This window comes from Electrona antarctica (genome assembly GCF_951216825.1).
Source record: "Electrona antarctica genome assembly, chromosome: 21".
Lineage (NCBI taxonomy): Eukaryota > Metazoa > Chordata > Actinopteri > Myctophiformes > Myctophidae > Electrona > Electrona antarctica.
Genome location: NC_136802.1, coordinates 28,919,164 through 28,935,765, shown reverse-complemented (window position 1 = coordinate 28,935,765; position 16,602 = coordinate 28,919,164). Strand labels below are relative to the sequence as shown.

Here is a 16,602-nt window from a genome sequence, read left to right as displayed (position 1 = left end):
ATCAGCGAGGCCTCGACTAATGGTTGATAAGAAAATCACTATACGTACACACATATATACAATGGAAGTTAACTTGGACAACGTACAAGTCTTCCCTTCATGCATTCCTTCATTGAACAACATACAGTGGAAGCAAATGTATGTATTGTAACACAATACTGTACTGTCGCCCATCTACAGTGTAGGACTGTCAATACCTAGGCTATTCCTTGTAACTGTCAACAACTCAAAAAGATAGAAAATATTTTTTTCCACCCCCCCAAACCATTGCTCTTGGGAGCAGAGCTAAAGTGTATCATTAGTTCAGAATTCGGATACATGCTGGGGAAAGAATAAGAAAATGGCACACTCGGTAAGTGGAAATTTGGAGCAATAGCACACACAAACCTCTCTCTAACTCCCTTGGATCAGCATGGTATAATAATTACAGTGGCAACATTCTGTGTCGGTCCAAGTCAGAGTTTGGACTTGGACTGTTCAGTTGTTAGCTCTAACCTGGCGAGGCAGGGGTCCATGTTGCACTCCTGGAGTTTGGGCTTGGGCTTGACATTCTCGGGGTAGTAGTGGCAGTACTGGTCCACGACCACTCTGCCCGTCCGCAGGTCGAAGCACTCCGCCGACGTCAGCTGGTAGCCTGCCGCCGCCGCCGAGCAATGGTGGGGGAAAAAGTATTCAGATATTTTACTTAAGTGAAAGTATAGCAATACTGCCGATTCAGCACGACTGGTGGAAACCATAATAATTTGTCATCAAGCATGACTGATCTGGGACAATATGAAAGCATGACCTTCGATCACTGAATGTAGGACATCACTTAGAGCTGACAACACTGCCGTTATATCCGCCAGATGGTCTATTATTGACCATATTCACATGGCAGCCATATTGCTCTTAAAGCAAAGTGAATAGGGTCAATTCCATGAAACACTAGCGTTTCTGTGAGGTCTTTCTGACCCATTTTGAGATGTTGAAGTTGATTATCTTTGCCCGTTATAAGCTCTCAGAAGGTTCCCCTTTTCATAGCCAATAACATAACACAGGGAGAAAAAAAAGAAGGTCTTTCTGACCTGAATTTAGCTTGTGTGGTACTGCAGGTGGCCTTACTTCAGTCAAGGGAGTGTTTTAAAAGCATTAGCATAGCCTCTATTGTGTACAGTACCTCCACCACAGGTGACAGAGCAAGGAAAGAAGTCGGTCTCTCTCCAGCGGTGTACAATGGGCTGGTAGAAGATGAACTGGACAACACTGTCTGCTCCACTGGCGTACTGCACCTGAACAGAGAATGAGAGAATTACTGTTACTGAACGACATTTTAACAAAGATTCTGTACACTTTTTTGAAAACCTTCATCATGTTTTAGGGTGGAAACAAATCACGGCACTCCATCTTGAACCGAGACACTCTGGAAGTTTGTTTTCCCCTTTATTAGAAAGGAAAGTCAGACCTCTGGAGAGACACAAATAATTGACTGGTGTGGAATTCCCTCTTGTATCACTTTGGGTGATGTACGCAGAGAGCATAAGCACACTCCACTAAACCGAGATACTTGGATGGGAAGTCTTAAACGTTCTCTCCCATTGATATTTCACAGGCGTTGGGTGACAGCTCGCTTGCAAAATGGTTTGCCCAGTATTTCCACTTGTCAGTGAAGATATGTTCAGTAGTAGACACTATTTATCTTGAATTCACGCTTTATTGATCTTATAAAGAAAGACACATCGAAGGCATATGCTAAATAATTTACTTCTAAGCCTCATCCATCCACCATATTGAAGAAATACACAGAGACAGATTATACCTGCAAGACTTATAAATCAAACCCCTCGTGCACTCATTCAAATTCATTTGTTTACAGTGGAAAGACTGGTCTGGCAACCATTTAATAGGTTTTTCCATTTGCCCAGGCTATTCCTGGGCCGCGATATGAATTGGCAGTCTGCCTCGTAACAGATTAGAAAATTATGCATTTACAACTTCTCAGATTTCCGTCTCCTGCATTCCTATTTATTGTGCTGTCCCGACTTGTGTTTAGGAGTGGGTGAGTGTTGTTACTGGCATTTTCCATTCCACGGCCTGTATAATTTCTAATGTCCATTCACTGGCCCCTACATATTTGTGTGTGTGTGACTGTGTGTGCGTGCGTGCGTGCGTGCGTGCGTGCGTGCGTGCGTGCGTGCGTGCGTGCGTGCGTGCGTGCGTGCCTCACACATACCAAATAGTCATAATTGTGTGTAAATGTCTGTAGTGTGTGTGTGCATGCATTTAAGTGTAGCACCCAATTATCGTCATGGCTAATGGCTGTTTGACATAAGAATGATCTCAAAGCGTAGTTATTGACACATGGACCTTTTCCGTAGAAGCATATTGCAATTAGCGATTGCAAACAATTGACTGGAGAGAGGCACGTTGGCTGGACTACATGGGAATCATTCCACTGGGGGGGCTGCTGGATCGCTGAGATTAAGTGCATGATTAGCCACGGGACCTCTGTCCACCTTTTGCCCTGGTACTTGTAGCTGCCATGTAGCAAAAAGAAAAGGGGGTGAAAGCAAAGGATTTGGTGATGCAGAGAGGAGGGAGAAAGTTCCATAAAAAGACACAACTTGGGCCTGAAAGGAGTTATGTTTGGTCCATTGGAACAAGCCTGTCCGACTTTATACTGTGTGACAGAGAAATATTGGAAGTAAATAAAAGACCAAATCTATCCTATGCAATTAGTTGCTTTTAGCACAGACATCTTGGTTTTGAATTTGGCTTATAGGACCTTTAAGGGACGCCAAGTCATCTCTCTACACCCGCTTTTCACGTCTCTCTTCACTGGGCTAATAATACTATTCAGCTTAAAAGCTAATTTAGGTTGAAAACTGAAAAGGAGCCTTCTAATTCTTCACATAGTCCGAGGCCTGACATTCCAAAGTCTGTCAACCATCGCTCATAGGAAAGTGTCATCGAGGGGCATTTACCCCAATGAACTGTATCACTGCAACCGTAACAGCCAAAGACATGAAATCACTCCTGTCATAACAGACACATTTTTAAGCCAAAAACAACCCCTGGCTTTGGAGCTAAGGTCTGCGCTACTATTGTTGCATGGCCTCAAAACAACGAGCAAGGCCCCCTCCAAGAGGCGACTTAAACAAGAAGTTATGTGCGTCTGATTTTTAACCCCCTTCGGTGTTTTAAGCATTATGTTATACTTTAGCTATTTTTGAAAAATGGTGAAAATGTGGCGCAAATTTGGAATACAGTATATATTCTTTCAGAGCAAACGTTTTTTTAACTAAATTCTTTGTTTCTGGGGGGGGGGGGGGGGGGGTATTTTCAGATGGGGGTCGGAGGCCAAATACATATAATTCTAGGGGTCCTTGACATTAAATAGTTTGAGAACCACTGACAGTTTCTCAGAAAACTGTCGTGATTTAGAAGATGATGTAGAATCGGTCTCGGTCGAAATTGGTTAAACCCTATACTTTCTTGACCGGGGTCCCCAAGGGTCAATAGTAGCCCCTCCCTACACCAAATATATTCACAGAAAATAGCCCATCCACAAGCTCAGCTTGATGATCCCCAGAATGAGGGGACGCTACAGGTGGCGCCCACACATGATGCCCCTGTAGGTTTAAACCTAAACAGAGAAGATGAAATCCACCCTGAACTCTACGTGACACGAGGGGGGGGGGGGGGGGGGGGGTCATCACAGGTTCAGGGACAATCTGATCCTGCGTTGATTTGGCTGAGGCGCTCCAATTTACATGGCTTCACGTAAGCAAAAACTACCGTTTTTTACTTTTGCATTGGAAAAACTAAAAGCGAAAAATGTCAACCCATGATGTCACCCTGGTTCTATGCAGTGGAGCGGAGTTGGGATCAGTTACAAAGCTATAACGAAACATGTTCGTCGAGTACCTTCTTTTTTTCCACCGGAGAAAACGGAATAAAAACAGAATAAAAACTAAGCTATGATGACTAAAACTAAGACTAAATGTATTGACAATTTCGTCTACAAATAAAAACTAGACTAAAATGTTAGGGAGGGAGTAGTGGAGAAGAGATCCAGTAGAACTAAAAGACAAGTATGCTTGGTTGCATGATGAAAATAGCAGATCTACAAGCTCACAACGCGTCGCAGCATGACACGTTGTGAGCTTCCAGATTTGCTGTGTGTAAAATCAGCCATTACGACGCCATCAAGGCTAGCCAAAATACATTTTAGTCGATTAGTCGATTAAAATCGTATGATATTTGGTCGACTAACACTAAAACATTTCAGCTGACAAAAATAATTATGACTAAAACTAAATGAAGTTTTATTCCAAAGACTATGACTAAATTCAAATCAAAATTTGCTGCCACAAATCAACACTGTTACAAAGAACCAAACCACGTTGCGGCCACAAGCCAACATGAAACAGCTGTGTTATTGGACTAGTGGACAATTTGATGATGCCTTTACAAAATTTGATGAACATATAGAACCGGACGAAAATAACGTATTTCTAAAACACAAAACAGAGTTTGAAGGGTAACTATACCTAAAACCTGCCATCAGGGCTTTTACTGGTTCTCTAAGGCCTGATCTATACCGCCGTACGTAGTCTGAAAACCCACCTTTTCAGACTCCATCTTAGCCCGTAGCACTTGCCGCCGTAGCACTTGCACTAGCTAGCCTCGACGACCTTACAGGTGTATGCAAAGGCTCAACTTATGTAATGTAGATAGCATTTTAGCACTCTATAGTATGTACGCATAGTTTCATTATATAGATATTCCACTGTTAGGTTCTTAGCTTATGATGACTATTTACGTATTGTATTACCATGTTTTTGTTCTTGCTTACTGTAAATCGCTGAGGATTAAGAGCGTCTGCTTAAAGCCTAAATTGTAAAAGTGTAAATTGTAGTGCACCAATATATAGCGGTGGCCGAACGGTTTGCGGAGCGGTCTTGTTATCGGAAGGTCACCAGTTCGAATCCCCGGACCGGCACGTTAAAATTACCACTGCTGAAGTGCCCTTGAGCAAGGCATTGAACCCCTACCATGAAATGTTCTATGAGCAGGGTCTGGCTGTAAACAAGCAGCTCGAGCTTAGTCCATTCACCCTGGGTAAACAAAGAACTTTGCTTTGCTTTACAAGATCATAACGTGTGGTGTGTTGTGTGCTTGTAGATCGGCTATTTCCGCAACCAAGTATGACTCAGGCTTAAGCCAACGCATTCAGCATTTGAGGCCAGTTAAGGCAAGCTGACTACTTGTATTGAGCCTCATGTATGCTTTTGGCGACAAAGTGACTACGGAAAATGTCTTTTTTGTTGCAAGACATTTGACATAATATAGTCTAGCGCCAGCGTGTGTTGTCACTGTAGAAACCAGACACCAAGCCCAGCTGGGATTTATGTTCCACCAATCTGGCAACGATATACATCTTTCAGAAAAAACAAGTAACGTAGTAGTAACCTAGCTACCATCATTACCACAGCAACCATCCACTCACTGCTCCGCGCCACAAAATTGTCTAAACTGTTGAGTTGACATAATTTTTGTCTGCAACGTGTCACACTAGCATAAATTACGCTTCAGGCACTAGGCCCTACCCCTACACCAACATTGAATCTTATTGCTGATTTGGGGGAAAGTCATCTGTATTTGTAGGCTGCCTGTAGCTGTAAATGCAACATGGGGCGGCGGTGGCTCAGGGGTAGAGTGCCTGGATGGTAACCGTAAGGTTGCAAGTTCGAACCCGGGCTCCCCCAGAGTTACTGTCGAAGTGTCCTTGAGCAAGACACTGAACCCCTAATTTCTCCCGATGTGCTAGTTGGTGCCTTGCATGGTTTCCGCTGCCATCGGTGTATGAATGTGTGTGTGAATGGGTGAATGTAATGCACAATCTCTGTAAAGCGCCTTGGATAAAGGCGCTATATAAATGCACCATTTATGGAACATGGTTGCTACTTGGCAGGCATTTTGTATTGATTAATTTGGCCCCGTCATGGCTTATCCATCCACTCATAGCATCTCTGAGGATATAATTCTGGATGAGCAGGACATGTGCAGCATTTTGTACGAAACGGGCCACTCCTGAAAACTTTGGAAGGCAATCTTAGCCAATCAGTGTAGAATCGGAGAAATCCAATCATGTGTACCGATTTGCGTGAGATTTGGATGAAATCTGTGCGACGAATATAAACAGATGTGGAGGGATGCAGGGAAAATGTTTTTCCATGGCCTCTAGGGAGTGCGCATGCAAAGTTGTACACAGATCAATGCAGTTATAGGTAAAAACAGGAATTTGTTGTTATAGCGCCACCGTGAGGCTGATTAGGAAAAACATGAGTGGCATGTCGTCCTCGGCCTAGTGGAAATGTGCGTGTATAATTTCACAGAAATTGCACACTGTGTTTGTGATTTGTGGCATTTTGTTCGAAACGGACCAATCATAGATATGAGATTTGGAACCCAATCTTAGCCAATCAGGATGGAAGATGGGAAATGGTGCAGATCCGTGTTGATCACATGACTATGGAGATAGTGTATACCGAATTGTGTGATGTATGGATAAAATGTGTACGAGTAATCTACAGAAATGTGTTTTGCCTAAATCGGCCTCATGGTGGCGCTATAACAGGCCGTTGTGGAATATTTGGGGCAGCGGTTCGTCGTTGGCATCCAGGGAGTGTGTGTGCACAGTTTGGCATGGATCAGGCCAACGGTGCCGGAGATTAGCTGGTAACGGACCAAAGGACGGACGGACGGACACACGGACGGAGTGCAAAACATACTTAGTCCAGTAAATAAAGGACAAAAATCCACTCAGTTTGGACAAAATTGGATTATTTTGTTTCTCAACTGATTCTGACAGAACATTAGGTCTACTAGCCAGGATAAAAAAAATCTACCCTAATCTGCTCACTGCTAATACCCTAAATTTGCCTTAATCCAAGATGCCACCATTGATAACGTCATAAACTAATATGAAATTTCATTATGCTTTAAGTAGCATGTGACATGTCAAACTAGGGGTTATTCAGGATTCTGAATCCATTCCAAGCATTTGTTTTGCACGAAAAACACTCCTAAATTTGGCCATAGCACAAATGTGGTCGTTTTTAGCCCTACTGACTCTCCCCATGCCTTCGGCCTGGTGGAGACAATGAAGTTTACTCTAATGAAAGTAAGAAAAACTCACAAAACACATCTTTGGTTGTGATCACAAATGTTAAGAATGTTATTTAGCATGCTGTTTAGACAGATGCTAAGGTTTCATGTTTACTTGGTATCCTAGTTACTTTAAAAGCACCAAATAGTTTTCATTTGCACTCAATTTACATCACCATTTATTACCCTGTCGTTTGTTGACTAGGGTTCATGCCAATTACTCTGATCTGCTAAATGCCCAAGTTGGACCTGGAATTGCATAACACTGCATTTCAAAAACACATTTAGTATTTCGGCTCGTACAGTTGGAGGCCATCGATATTGTCCTTTTCTTTTTGCTGAGGTTTGCATGATCTGCGCAAAAGGACAGTTAACCCATTTTGGGCGGGAACCCCTTTTGGTGTTTTAAACATTATGTTATAATTTAGCTATTGAAAAATAGCAGATCTACAAGCTCATAGTGCGCCACCGAGTGGCGCGCTACGAGCTTGTAGGTCTGCTATTTTTGAAAAATCGTGAAAATTTAGAAGGATTTTTTCAGGATTTAGAAGGATTTTTAAAAGTTTTGAGGTCAGGCCTAAATGGGTCAAATGATAAGGGACAATATCGGTGGCACCCAACTGTACTTCTCTCCATTCCAGTGGTGATGGTGCATGGTGCTTTCTCCTTCACATCTGACAGCAAACCTTCCACTGGCACATCTGCCAAACTAATACATATTTTCCCCCCTTTCCTTTCCAGTGGCTCATACTGTACATCTTAGTTAGCTATAGGATGCCTACTGTACCCTAATTTGGTGTTGTTTACACTGTGTCTGATGACACAGTAGTTGATGCTCTAGTGGTCTTTGTGCAAAGCGAGTCTATTGTTATCAAAGTACACACAACAATCTGCCGGCAGATTGGCGCAGGACTACAGACAGTGGGCAGGGATCAGTTTTGATTGACAGCACATTTTGATTTTAGTTTTAGTCTCTTGAATGTTTTTAGTCACATTTTAGTCACCTGGAATGTTTTAGTGTTAGTCTAGTTTTCTACAGTTGATTTAGTCAACTAAAATGTATTTTGGCGGGCCTTGATGCCATCGTAATGACCAAAAACAACACTGCACCACATACAGTATACATGGTGGACAGAAATAGGAATTACATTGTGTTATCCAGTCAGCCTGAGGTCTCGACGCGGGGTTATCTCTGCAAGACATTTAGTCACTTAACCACTGAGCCACTTAAAGGACAGAATAACAATAAAGAAAACGCTCACACTGAAGGCTCCAATGAGACAGATTTTTCTGGTCTGATTTATGAGGATGAGCCTTGTGCTGGAAACGTCACAGTCACTTAATGGTGCAATGAAGGCATCTGTCGCATTGGAGCCCTCAGTGTGCGAGCGTTTTCTTTCTTTATATTCTGTATGCTGTTCGTGGTGGCCAGCTCAGTGGCCTTGTGGTTAGAGTGTCCGCCCTGAGACTGGGAGGTCGGGGTTCAATCCCCGGCCGGGTCATACCAAAGACTCTAAAAATGGGACCCAATGCCTCCCTGCTTGACACTCGGCATCAAGGGTTGGATTGGGGGTAAGTCCCTGCAATATCATATGTAATACCATATGAAAAGGGTTCCCGCCTAGAATGGATTAAGGACTCCTTGAGCGCCACGTTTAATGTCAAGTTTAGCCGCTTCCGTGCCACGCTTTTCAGCCAGCCGATTGAGCCGAAGCTGTTCTTCTGAAGAGCCACCAGCTGATTTTGTGAACCGGAAACAACAATCAATAATTTCCAGGGCACTCAGAACTTTATTGAGCTCCTAAAACATGGATGTTCTGTATGATCATCACCTCAATCCGAGTTTCAATTCAGAGATAAACGCCGCTAAAGACCGTCGCTAAAATTAAGTGTGGACGGAGGAAAAATAATCAATGACGTCACAATGCGGAACGCCAAGAACCGGTAAAAAACAATACTAGCGATGCTGGACGCATTATAAACGAATGGGTCGTTTGATGTCGTCCTAGATGCACTGGGACTATTAAGAACAAAATAATTTGAAATGATTTCATGAACATCCAATTTACAAGCTCACGCAACGCGTCGGAGCTTGTAGACCGGCTGTTTTCAAACAATTGCTATCTTTATTTTCACCTACAATGACGTCCTAGAACAGTATAGCTCTTACTTTGACAGTGAAGTCGGCTCCGAGCGGCCCGGCGATCCTCAGGACTTCCTTCTCAGAGAGTTTCTGGTAGTCCAGGGTCGTGTTCTCCAGGAGGTGCTGGCCCGAATGGTCAAGGTCCAGTTCACCCTTCACCCCTTGGAGCGTCTTGCTCTCCACATCTACCAGCGGAGCCAAAGTATAGCAGGGGAACACAAGTAACAATGCAGAACAATGGAAAACATTACTGTTAGGAAACAAAGCCAGAACATCATGTTGATGTTCACTGATCATGATTATCCTTTGCATTTGACAAAAAAAAAAGAAAGAAAGAAACCGATTTCTATATGTCTAATAATGGCCCAAATCAACCAAGCTCACAGCTGTGGTAGAAAGTAAATAAGTACATTTACGTTAAGGATATTTCACGTCTTCTACTCAGTCATAATATGTGAACACCCCAGACAGTTTTTAAATTGCTCGATTCAGTATTTAGATATTGGATATGCGTTTTAGCTGCCCTGTCCCCTTCCTATACAAACCCAAATTGTAACTTCAAACTCCATTTTAACCATGATAGTGACTGGTGACTGATAGTGTCCTTCTAATACATATGGGGGCCTTGTTTTTTTCATTTACTGTTTTCATTTATTTTTAATAATTGTTTTTTGGAAAATAATTCAGGACTCCTGGAGAACGGAGGAGACTAAAGATTCAAAACAATTATTAAAAGTAAATTAAAACAGTAGGCGAAAAAACACAGCCCCTCACATATTAGTCAGTCACCAGAAAAATTACGGGAGTTTTCAAGCACTCTATGGTTAAAATGGAGTTTGAAGTTACAATGGGTTTGTATAGTAAGTTTTCAAGCACTCTATGGTTAAAATGGAGTTTGAAGTTACAATGGGTTTGTATAGTAAGGGGGCGGGGCAGCTAAAATAACGAAAATACATCGCATGGATGCACCTGGGACGTATCCTCAGTGATGTATCCCAAGGTCATCAGGGTTTCGGGTCTCGCGAACGTCATACCCCTCACTCAGATGACCCAGCCGGGGTGATCAAGTCCCGACTTACGTCCCAGTAGCTACCCTCGATCAGACCCACTAAGACCAGGGCCACACAATCCGTTGGGACCACTCCGGAACTACTCTGCCGGGACTGGGAGGCACAATTCTGGCAAGTGGAGGGACTAGGCTCTGTGGGTTGACTCCAGTCCAGGCCACTCCTATGTCTCACCAGGTCCACTCCTGCTCTCACCAGGAGTACAGCCAGGACCTGTGCGTTGCACCAGACTCCCAGCACCAGACACTTCATTCAGGAGTGGTGGATTCTTGAGCCGCAATGGTTCTGCAGGCTCCACCTGGGCAACGGTGGTGCTGCAGACTCCACTTGCGGCTCGAATGGCCCTCCTAAAGGCCTCACTGAAGGTTTTTGGGCTTCCTCCTCACTAAAATGAATATCAAATATCTAAATACTGAATTGAGCAACTTAACACATAAGACTGAGTAGACGATGAAATTACCAAAAGTTGTTTTGAAGGTGAATATAATGTCTATTCCAGTACATCTCAAAGGCAAATATTGCACTTTTACTCCACTATAATTATTTGAAAACTTTAGTATAATACTATTTACTACTGCTACTACTATTCGAGAGACTATGACTTAAACTGTCAAAATCAACACTGACCGACTGCAAAATACACACTTCAGATCGACCAAAGTAACACGCAAAACTGTCCGTGGCTGTTATGTTTGGATCCAAACACACTCGGTTCAACAGCGGTACTGGGAAACCCACGGGGAATCCATGCGAGCCGGCCGGTGGGCGTAGCGAGCTTTTCCACCAGATTTGACCTCAATTCAACCTGGGCCTAATGGGGTCTTTTCTAATTCTAGCATGGAAGTTTAACCCATTTAGACCGGAGGACGATTCTTAAAAAAATTCTTCTAAATCCTAAAAGTTTTCTGAAAAACCTATGTTTCTATGTCGGTGGTACTCAACCTTTTTCATGTCAAGGACCCCCAGAATTATCTGTATTTGGCCGCCAACCCCAATCTGAAAATATGACCTCCCCTCCCAGAAGCAAAGATTTGAGTAAAAAACTCGCTCTGAAAGAATATATATATTCAAAGATGTGCGCCACATTTTCACGATTTTTCAAAAATAGCAGACCTACAAGCTCATAGCGCGGCACTCGGTGCCGTGCTATGAGCTTGTAGATCTGCTATTTTTCAACAGCTAAAGCATAACACAATGCTTAAAACACCAAAAGGGGTTCCCGCCAAAAATGGGTTAAACAATAACAACAGCGAGCCCGGGAACACGCTCTAAGGAGCGCCCGTCATCCTGTTGCCGACAGATGGTTACCATTTCACTGCCCTCGGCAGCAAGGAGAACGGGGGGGAAATATTTAACCCGTTTAGGCCCGACGTCGAAATTTAAAAAAATGTCTTCTAAATCATGAACGTTTTCTGAAATACTTATGTTTCTATAGCAGTGGTGCTCAATATTTCATGTCAAGGACCCCCAGAATGAAATGTATTTGGCCGCCGACCCACCATCTGAAAATATGTTGTTCCATTTCCAGACAACCCCCAGAAGTAAAAGAACATATGAAAGAACATATATTCAAAGATTTGCGCCACATTTTCACGATTTTTCAAAAATAGCAGACCTACAAGAGCTTGTAGATCTCCTATTTTTCCTACAACTAAAGCATAACGTAACGCTTGAAACACCAAAAGGGGTTCCCGCCCAAAATGGGTTAATGACAAATCTGTCCAGCGAGACGAAGAAAAAGAAAAGAAAGAAGTACTTTTCACCCCCACTCAAGGAAAAGGAGCCACTATATGGAAACGGATAAGATAGGTACAGTAGAGAAGAGTTTGGAACATTTGTTATCGATTTGAACCGAACGGGAGTTTGCTGCCAAAACTCTGACATCAGTGATCGTTGCTGGAAGCGTTTGGAGCGGGATTCATTAGAGCCAGAGGGAAGAGAAGAGAGAGAGAGAGAAACTCTCTTCCTATTATTCTGCCCTGGCCTTCCTGATGTAATCTTAGAAATAATCATGCTTCCTGTATGAGAGAACCCCCTTATCACATTTGGTCAATGCTAGGGATAACGGATAGATCATTCATTGGATGAGGTACTTATTTGGAAGGTAAGGTAGATAGTTGATCCAAGTTATTACTTGGACCAACAGCAATATTTCTTGCTGTACTGTATGGTTCAAATGCCTGCTGTCTGTGAGACATACAAAATCTGCAATATGGGTTCTGTCATACTTGCGTATGACCAAAGGTTGCAGTTAACTAAGTGTATGAAACCTTGCGTTTTTTTTGTCACGTCATGTCGCACTCAATTTTGTCACTCAATTTGTCACGTCATATATTGTGCCTAGGTCTCGTGACATCACTATGACATCATCAGGGATGATAGACACATTGTTTTCAAGGAAAAGATATTCCTTAATGTCACTGGTCCAGTTGTGGTTTGTTTTAAGCTCTAATAGAACACTTATGCCAATAGTACAATACTGTTAACACGATAACGCAAATAAATAACAAAATCAGGAGGTTCTTTCATTGTGTAGGCCTAGATAGTAGATACTAGATAGTATAATTATCGTGATGTATTATCATTCTCAGACATCTCAGTTTTATCCAATTACATTTCAAGATCGTAACCAAATGAAATGATGAATCGTTTGGCACGTCGCTTGGTACTTGCTGTCTACGGAACTGTGCCAGCTTCTCCTGTGCTCTGTCAAGTCTGTCGGAGCCTCTGCCTCGGGTGCTCTTCTCCTTCCAGTGTGGGGATTTGGTGAGGCGTTGTTCAGTGTTGATTTCGTCGACTAAAACTTTTTCACTAACAAATGGAAACTAAATTAAAGGACCACTTCACCACTTTTCAACTTCTCTTCCTATAATTGGGCCTAACTAATGTTCATGATAAAATGCCACCATTTTTTCCTACTCAGTCTGTGTCTCATAGGAAGGCTGTGGGCAGTTCAGAAACCCGTCCACTAGTGACATCATCGATGGTGAATCCAAGCTAATAGAAACGGCAGGCTTTCTTTTCCTGAAAAGTTGGAATGCAAAAGTTGAAGCCATCGTTCTCACGATAATACAAATCTAAATATATTTTAAAACAAATCTTGTTTAAAAAAAAATATGCCTAATGATGATGTCACTGGTGGACGGGTGTCTGAACTGCCCAAAGCCCTCCTATGAGACACAGACTGAGTAGGAATTTTTTTTTTATCATGCACATTAGTGAGGACCAATTATATGTAGAGATGTTGAAAAGTGGTGAAGTGGTCCTTTAACACTAAGCTATGATGACTAAAACTAAGACTAATGTAAATATATGGACAATTTTGTCAACAGATAAAAACTAGACTAAACTGTTAGGAAGGGACTAGTGGACAAGAGATCCAGTCATTTTACACTTGGTTGCATGCTGAAAATAGCAGATCCACAAGCCCGCGACGCGTTGTGAGCTTGTAGATCGTTTACGACGGCATTACGACGGCATCAAGGCCCGCCAAAACACATTTTAGCTGACAAAATCAACTATAGATTTAGTCGACTAAAATCTTATGATATTTAGTCGACTAAAACACTAACACTACAACATTCCAGGTGACTAACATGTGACTAGAACTAAATGAAAACTATTCAAGAGACTATGACTAAAACTTGCTGCCAAAAACACTGGCGTTGTTCCCATGAAGCGCCCGCTCCACAGGGGGTCGGTCGGGGTCTGTACAGAGAAGCCTCTTTTTTATGTCCTCTGTTGCTTATTCTGGCTGGATAGGGTGTTTGGAAGCCTATTTTGTTTTGTTTCAGGATTTCCTTGTATTCTTTGAGCACTTCGGTTGGGTCATGCGAAAAATTGACAACTTTGTCTCCATGCTTAATCTTCTTCGACCATGCCGTTTTCAGGAATCTCTGTTCTTTTCATGTTGAAGTGCTGAAAGTTGACAATGGTGGACCGAGGAGGTGTTTTGTCATTTTTATGGCTTTGGAATCGTGGAGCGATGCACTCGCTGTATGCATAAGTCAACGTCTGCTTCGAGGTTCGACTCCGTTTTTCAAAAAGTTGGCAGGCATGGAACTTCCCTCAGTACTGGCTTCTGAAATACCATGTGTTATTTTTCGACGTGATCTCCCTGATAAATCAGTGATCTGTGATTGCAGATATAGTCACGTTGTTTCAGGGAGTGGAGGAGGTGCATCTCTCAGGTCTGTATTTATTTATCGTTTCCAAATCGTTGTTCAACCTCGCTCTTTCTGGTGCTTTGGGCTTTGAATATCAGCCGTGTGTTCTGTGAAATTTATTTCAGACCTCAAGTTGTTAAGCTCAGCATTGAACTCTTTCTTAAATTCGTCTTTTAACCCATTTTGGGCGGGAACCCATTTTGGTGTTAGCATTATGTTATGCTTTAGCTATTGAAAAATAGCAGATCTACAAGCTCATAGCTTGTAGGTCTGCTATTTTTGAAAATCGAAGAACGACTGACATAGAAACATAGCTTTTTCAGAAAACTGTCAGGATGTAGAAGACATTTTTTTTAATCTGATCTCAGGTCAAAATGGGTTGGTTGAGGTCTTGTTTCAGCTCTGTTTTTAGTCCACGTATCTCTCTCTAGTTGAGCTCCGCAGGGCCTTCATTATTGGATAACCTCCACCTTCTCCCTATCGCCGCCATTGTCAGACACATGGGAGCACTGTTCCATCGTAGCGTCGAGTCCTTCCTCGTTTCTTCTTGGTTATTTGGCTTTGTAGAAACTTTCCTACTCCTTTTTCTGATACCCCCTAGCATTTCGTGTTATTTTAAAATATATTTTGTAAAAAAAACAATTTAATTTTTAGTTTTCTTTTTTATCTAAGACTGTCCGTCCCGGAAGTGAATTTTAAAAGTATTCTAATATTCTTTTTATTTGGTTTCTAATCTTTCCATTCTGTGAAGCACATTGAGTTGCACCTTATTATGTATGAATGAAGTGCTACATAAATAATGTGTATGTAAATAAAGTGTTCTGGATGGAAGAGCACCCCGCCCCCGGACCTACCAAGACTTACACAAGTGATCCGGGCCTTTCAGGACCAGACGCACATGGCGACTCCTATAGGGGATGACTACAACTGTGTCTTCAGCTTGGGGGAGGAAACAGAGAGATAGAGAGAGAGAGAGAGAGAGAGAGAGAGAGAGAGAGAGAGAGACAGAGAGAGAGAGAGAGAGAGAGAGAGACAGAGAGAGAGAGAGAGAGAGAGAGAGACAGAGAGAGAGAGAGAGAGAGAGAGAGACAGAGAGAGAGAGAGGGAGGGAGAAAACATGTTACTTCAGCGACAAAGTATCTTCTAACATGGCATGAAGGTCAACAGTGTTAATGAATTGGTCCGCTGTGGGACAGAACAGAATTCCAAACATATTCAGTAACCAACACTATGCTGGTTCTACAAGAGATCTATTGAAAGTAATAGTCCCAGATGAAGTCGATGGGAACCTAGACTCTACATCTGTACAGTCCGCTTGGCTGTCCCCTTTTTCACAGCACAGGTTCAAGGGACATAATAATCAACACCATGTGCCGTCAGGCTCGAGTGTTATTGGCGAGGCGATGATGATCAAGGGGGTGTTCGACAGGTATGACAAGCTGAAAGCTTAGATGGGGAGAGAGAGGGTTTGCAGACATGTTATCTACTGAGATTAACTTCAGAGAGCTATGTTGTGCACATACTACTGTGTTCGCTGGTGCAAGACAAGAAAAAAAGTGAGGAAAATAAAATGAAAAGTCTGCACACACAGTCGCAGCTTTGAAAAACGTTTACTGTGCAATCATCAGGTATATGGCTGATGATTGCCCTGCAGTCAACTGTGCGACCTTTATCTACTCGTGTAGCTATATCGTTGTTTCTCAAACATTTACATTTTAAGAACGATAATAACTCTCAGAGTTAAAGACCTATCTAAGGGTCGATAGATGACCCCCCCCCCCCCCCCCCGAGGGTTCCTGGACGCGAAGACCTGGTTACCACACTGCTTCGGGCAGCGCACCCCCCGCACCTCTGCCTCCCAAGTCCTTCTGCCCCTTTTTCCATACGGTTGTCATGTTTTTACTTTTATACCTGATAAACAAGTCTTGGTGCTTTTTCTGGTTTTATCCTCGTAGCAATTTTTGTATTGACCCATTTACAAATGTCAATCAAGCTTGTTTGTTAAATAGGCTATATAATAATTGTACAATCCTATGCGGTAGGCTATATTAATGTCTGTAGTTATGAATGCCTG

At 42.6% G+C, this 16,602-nt stretch overlaps 1 protein-coding gene across 1 annotated transcript in view; it reads right to left on the bottom strand.

Moving 5' to 3' along the window:
- The window catches only part of LOC306914317 (ADAMTS-like protein 1), a gene marked incomplete at its 5' end in the record, with an annotated part of 72,030 nt that overhangs the window by 40,325 nt on the left and 15,103 nt on the right, over positions 1–16,602 (bottom strand). Inside the window, 4 exons of the mRNA XM_079491314.1 lie at positions 496–634; positions 1,160–1,271; positions 9,323–9,480; positions 15,393–15,467. Of these exons, the coding sequence (XP_079347440.1) occupies positions 496–634; positions 1,160–1,271; positions 9,323–9,480; positions 15,393–15,467 (484 nt within the window). The remainder of the gene's footprint in view (positions 1–495; positions 635–1,159; positions 1,272–9,322; positions 9,481–15,392; positions 15,468–16,602) is intronic.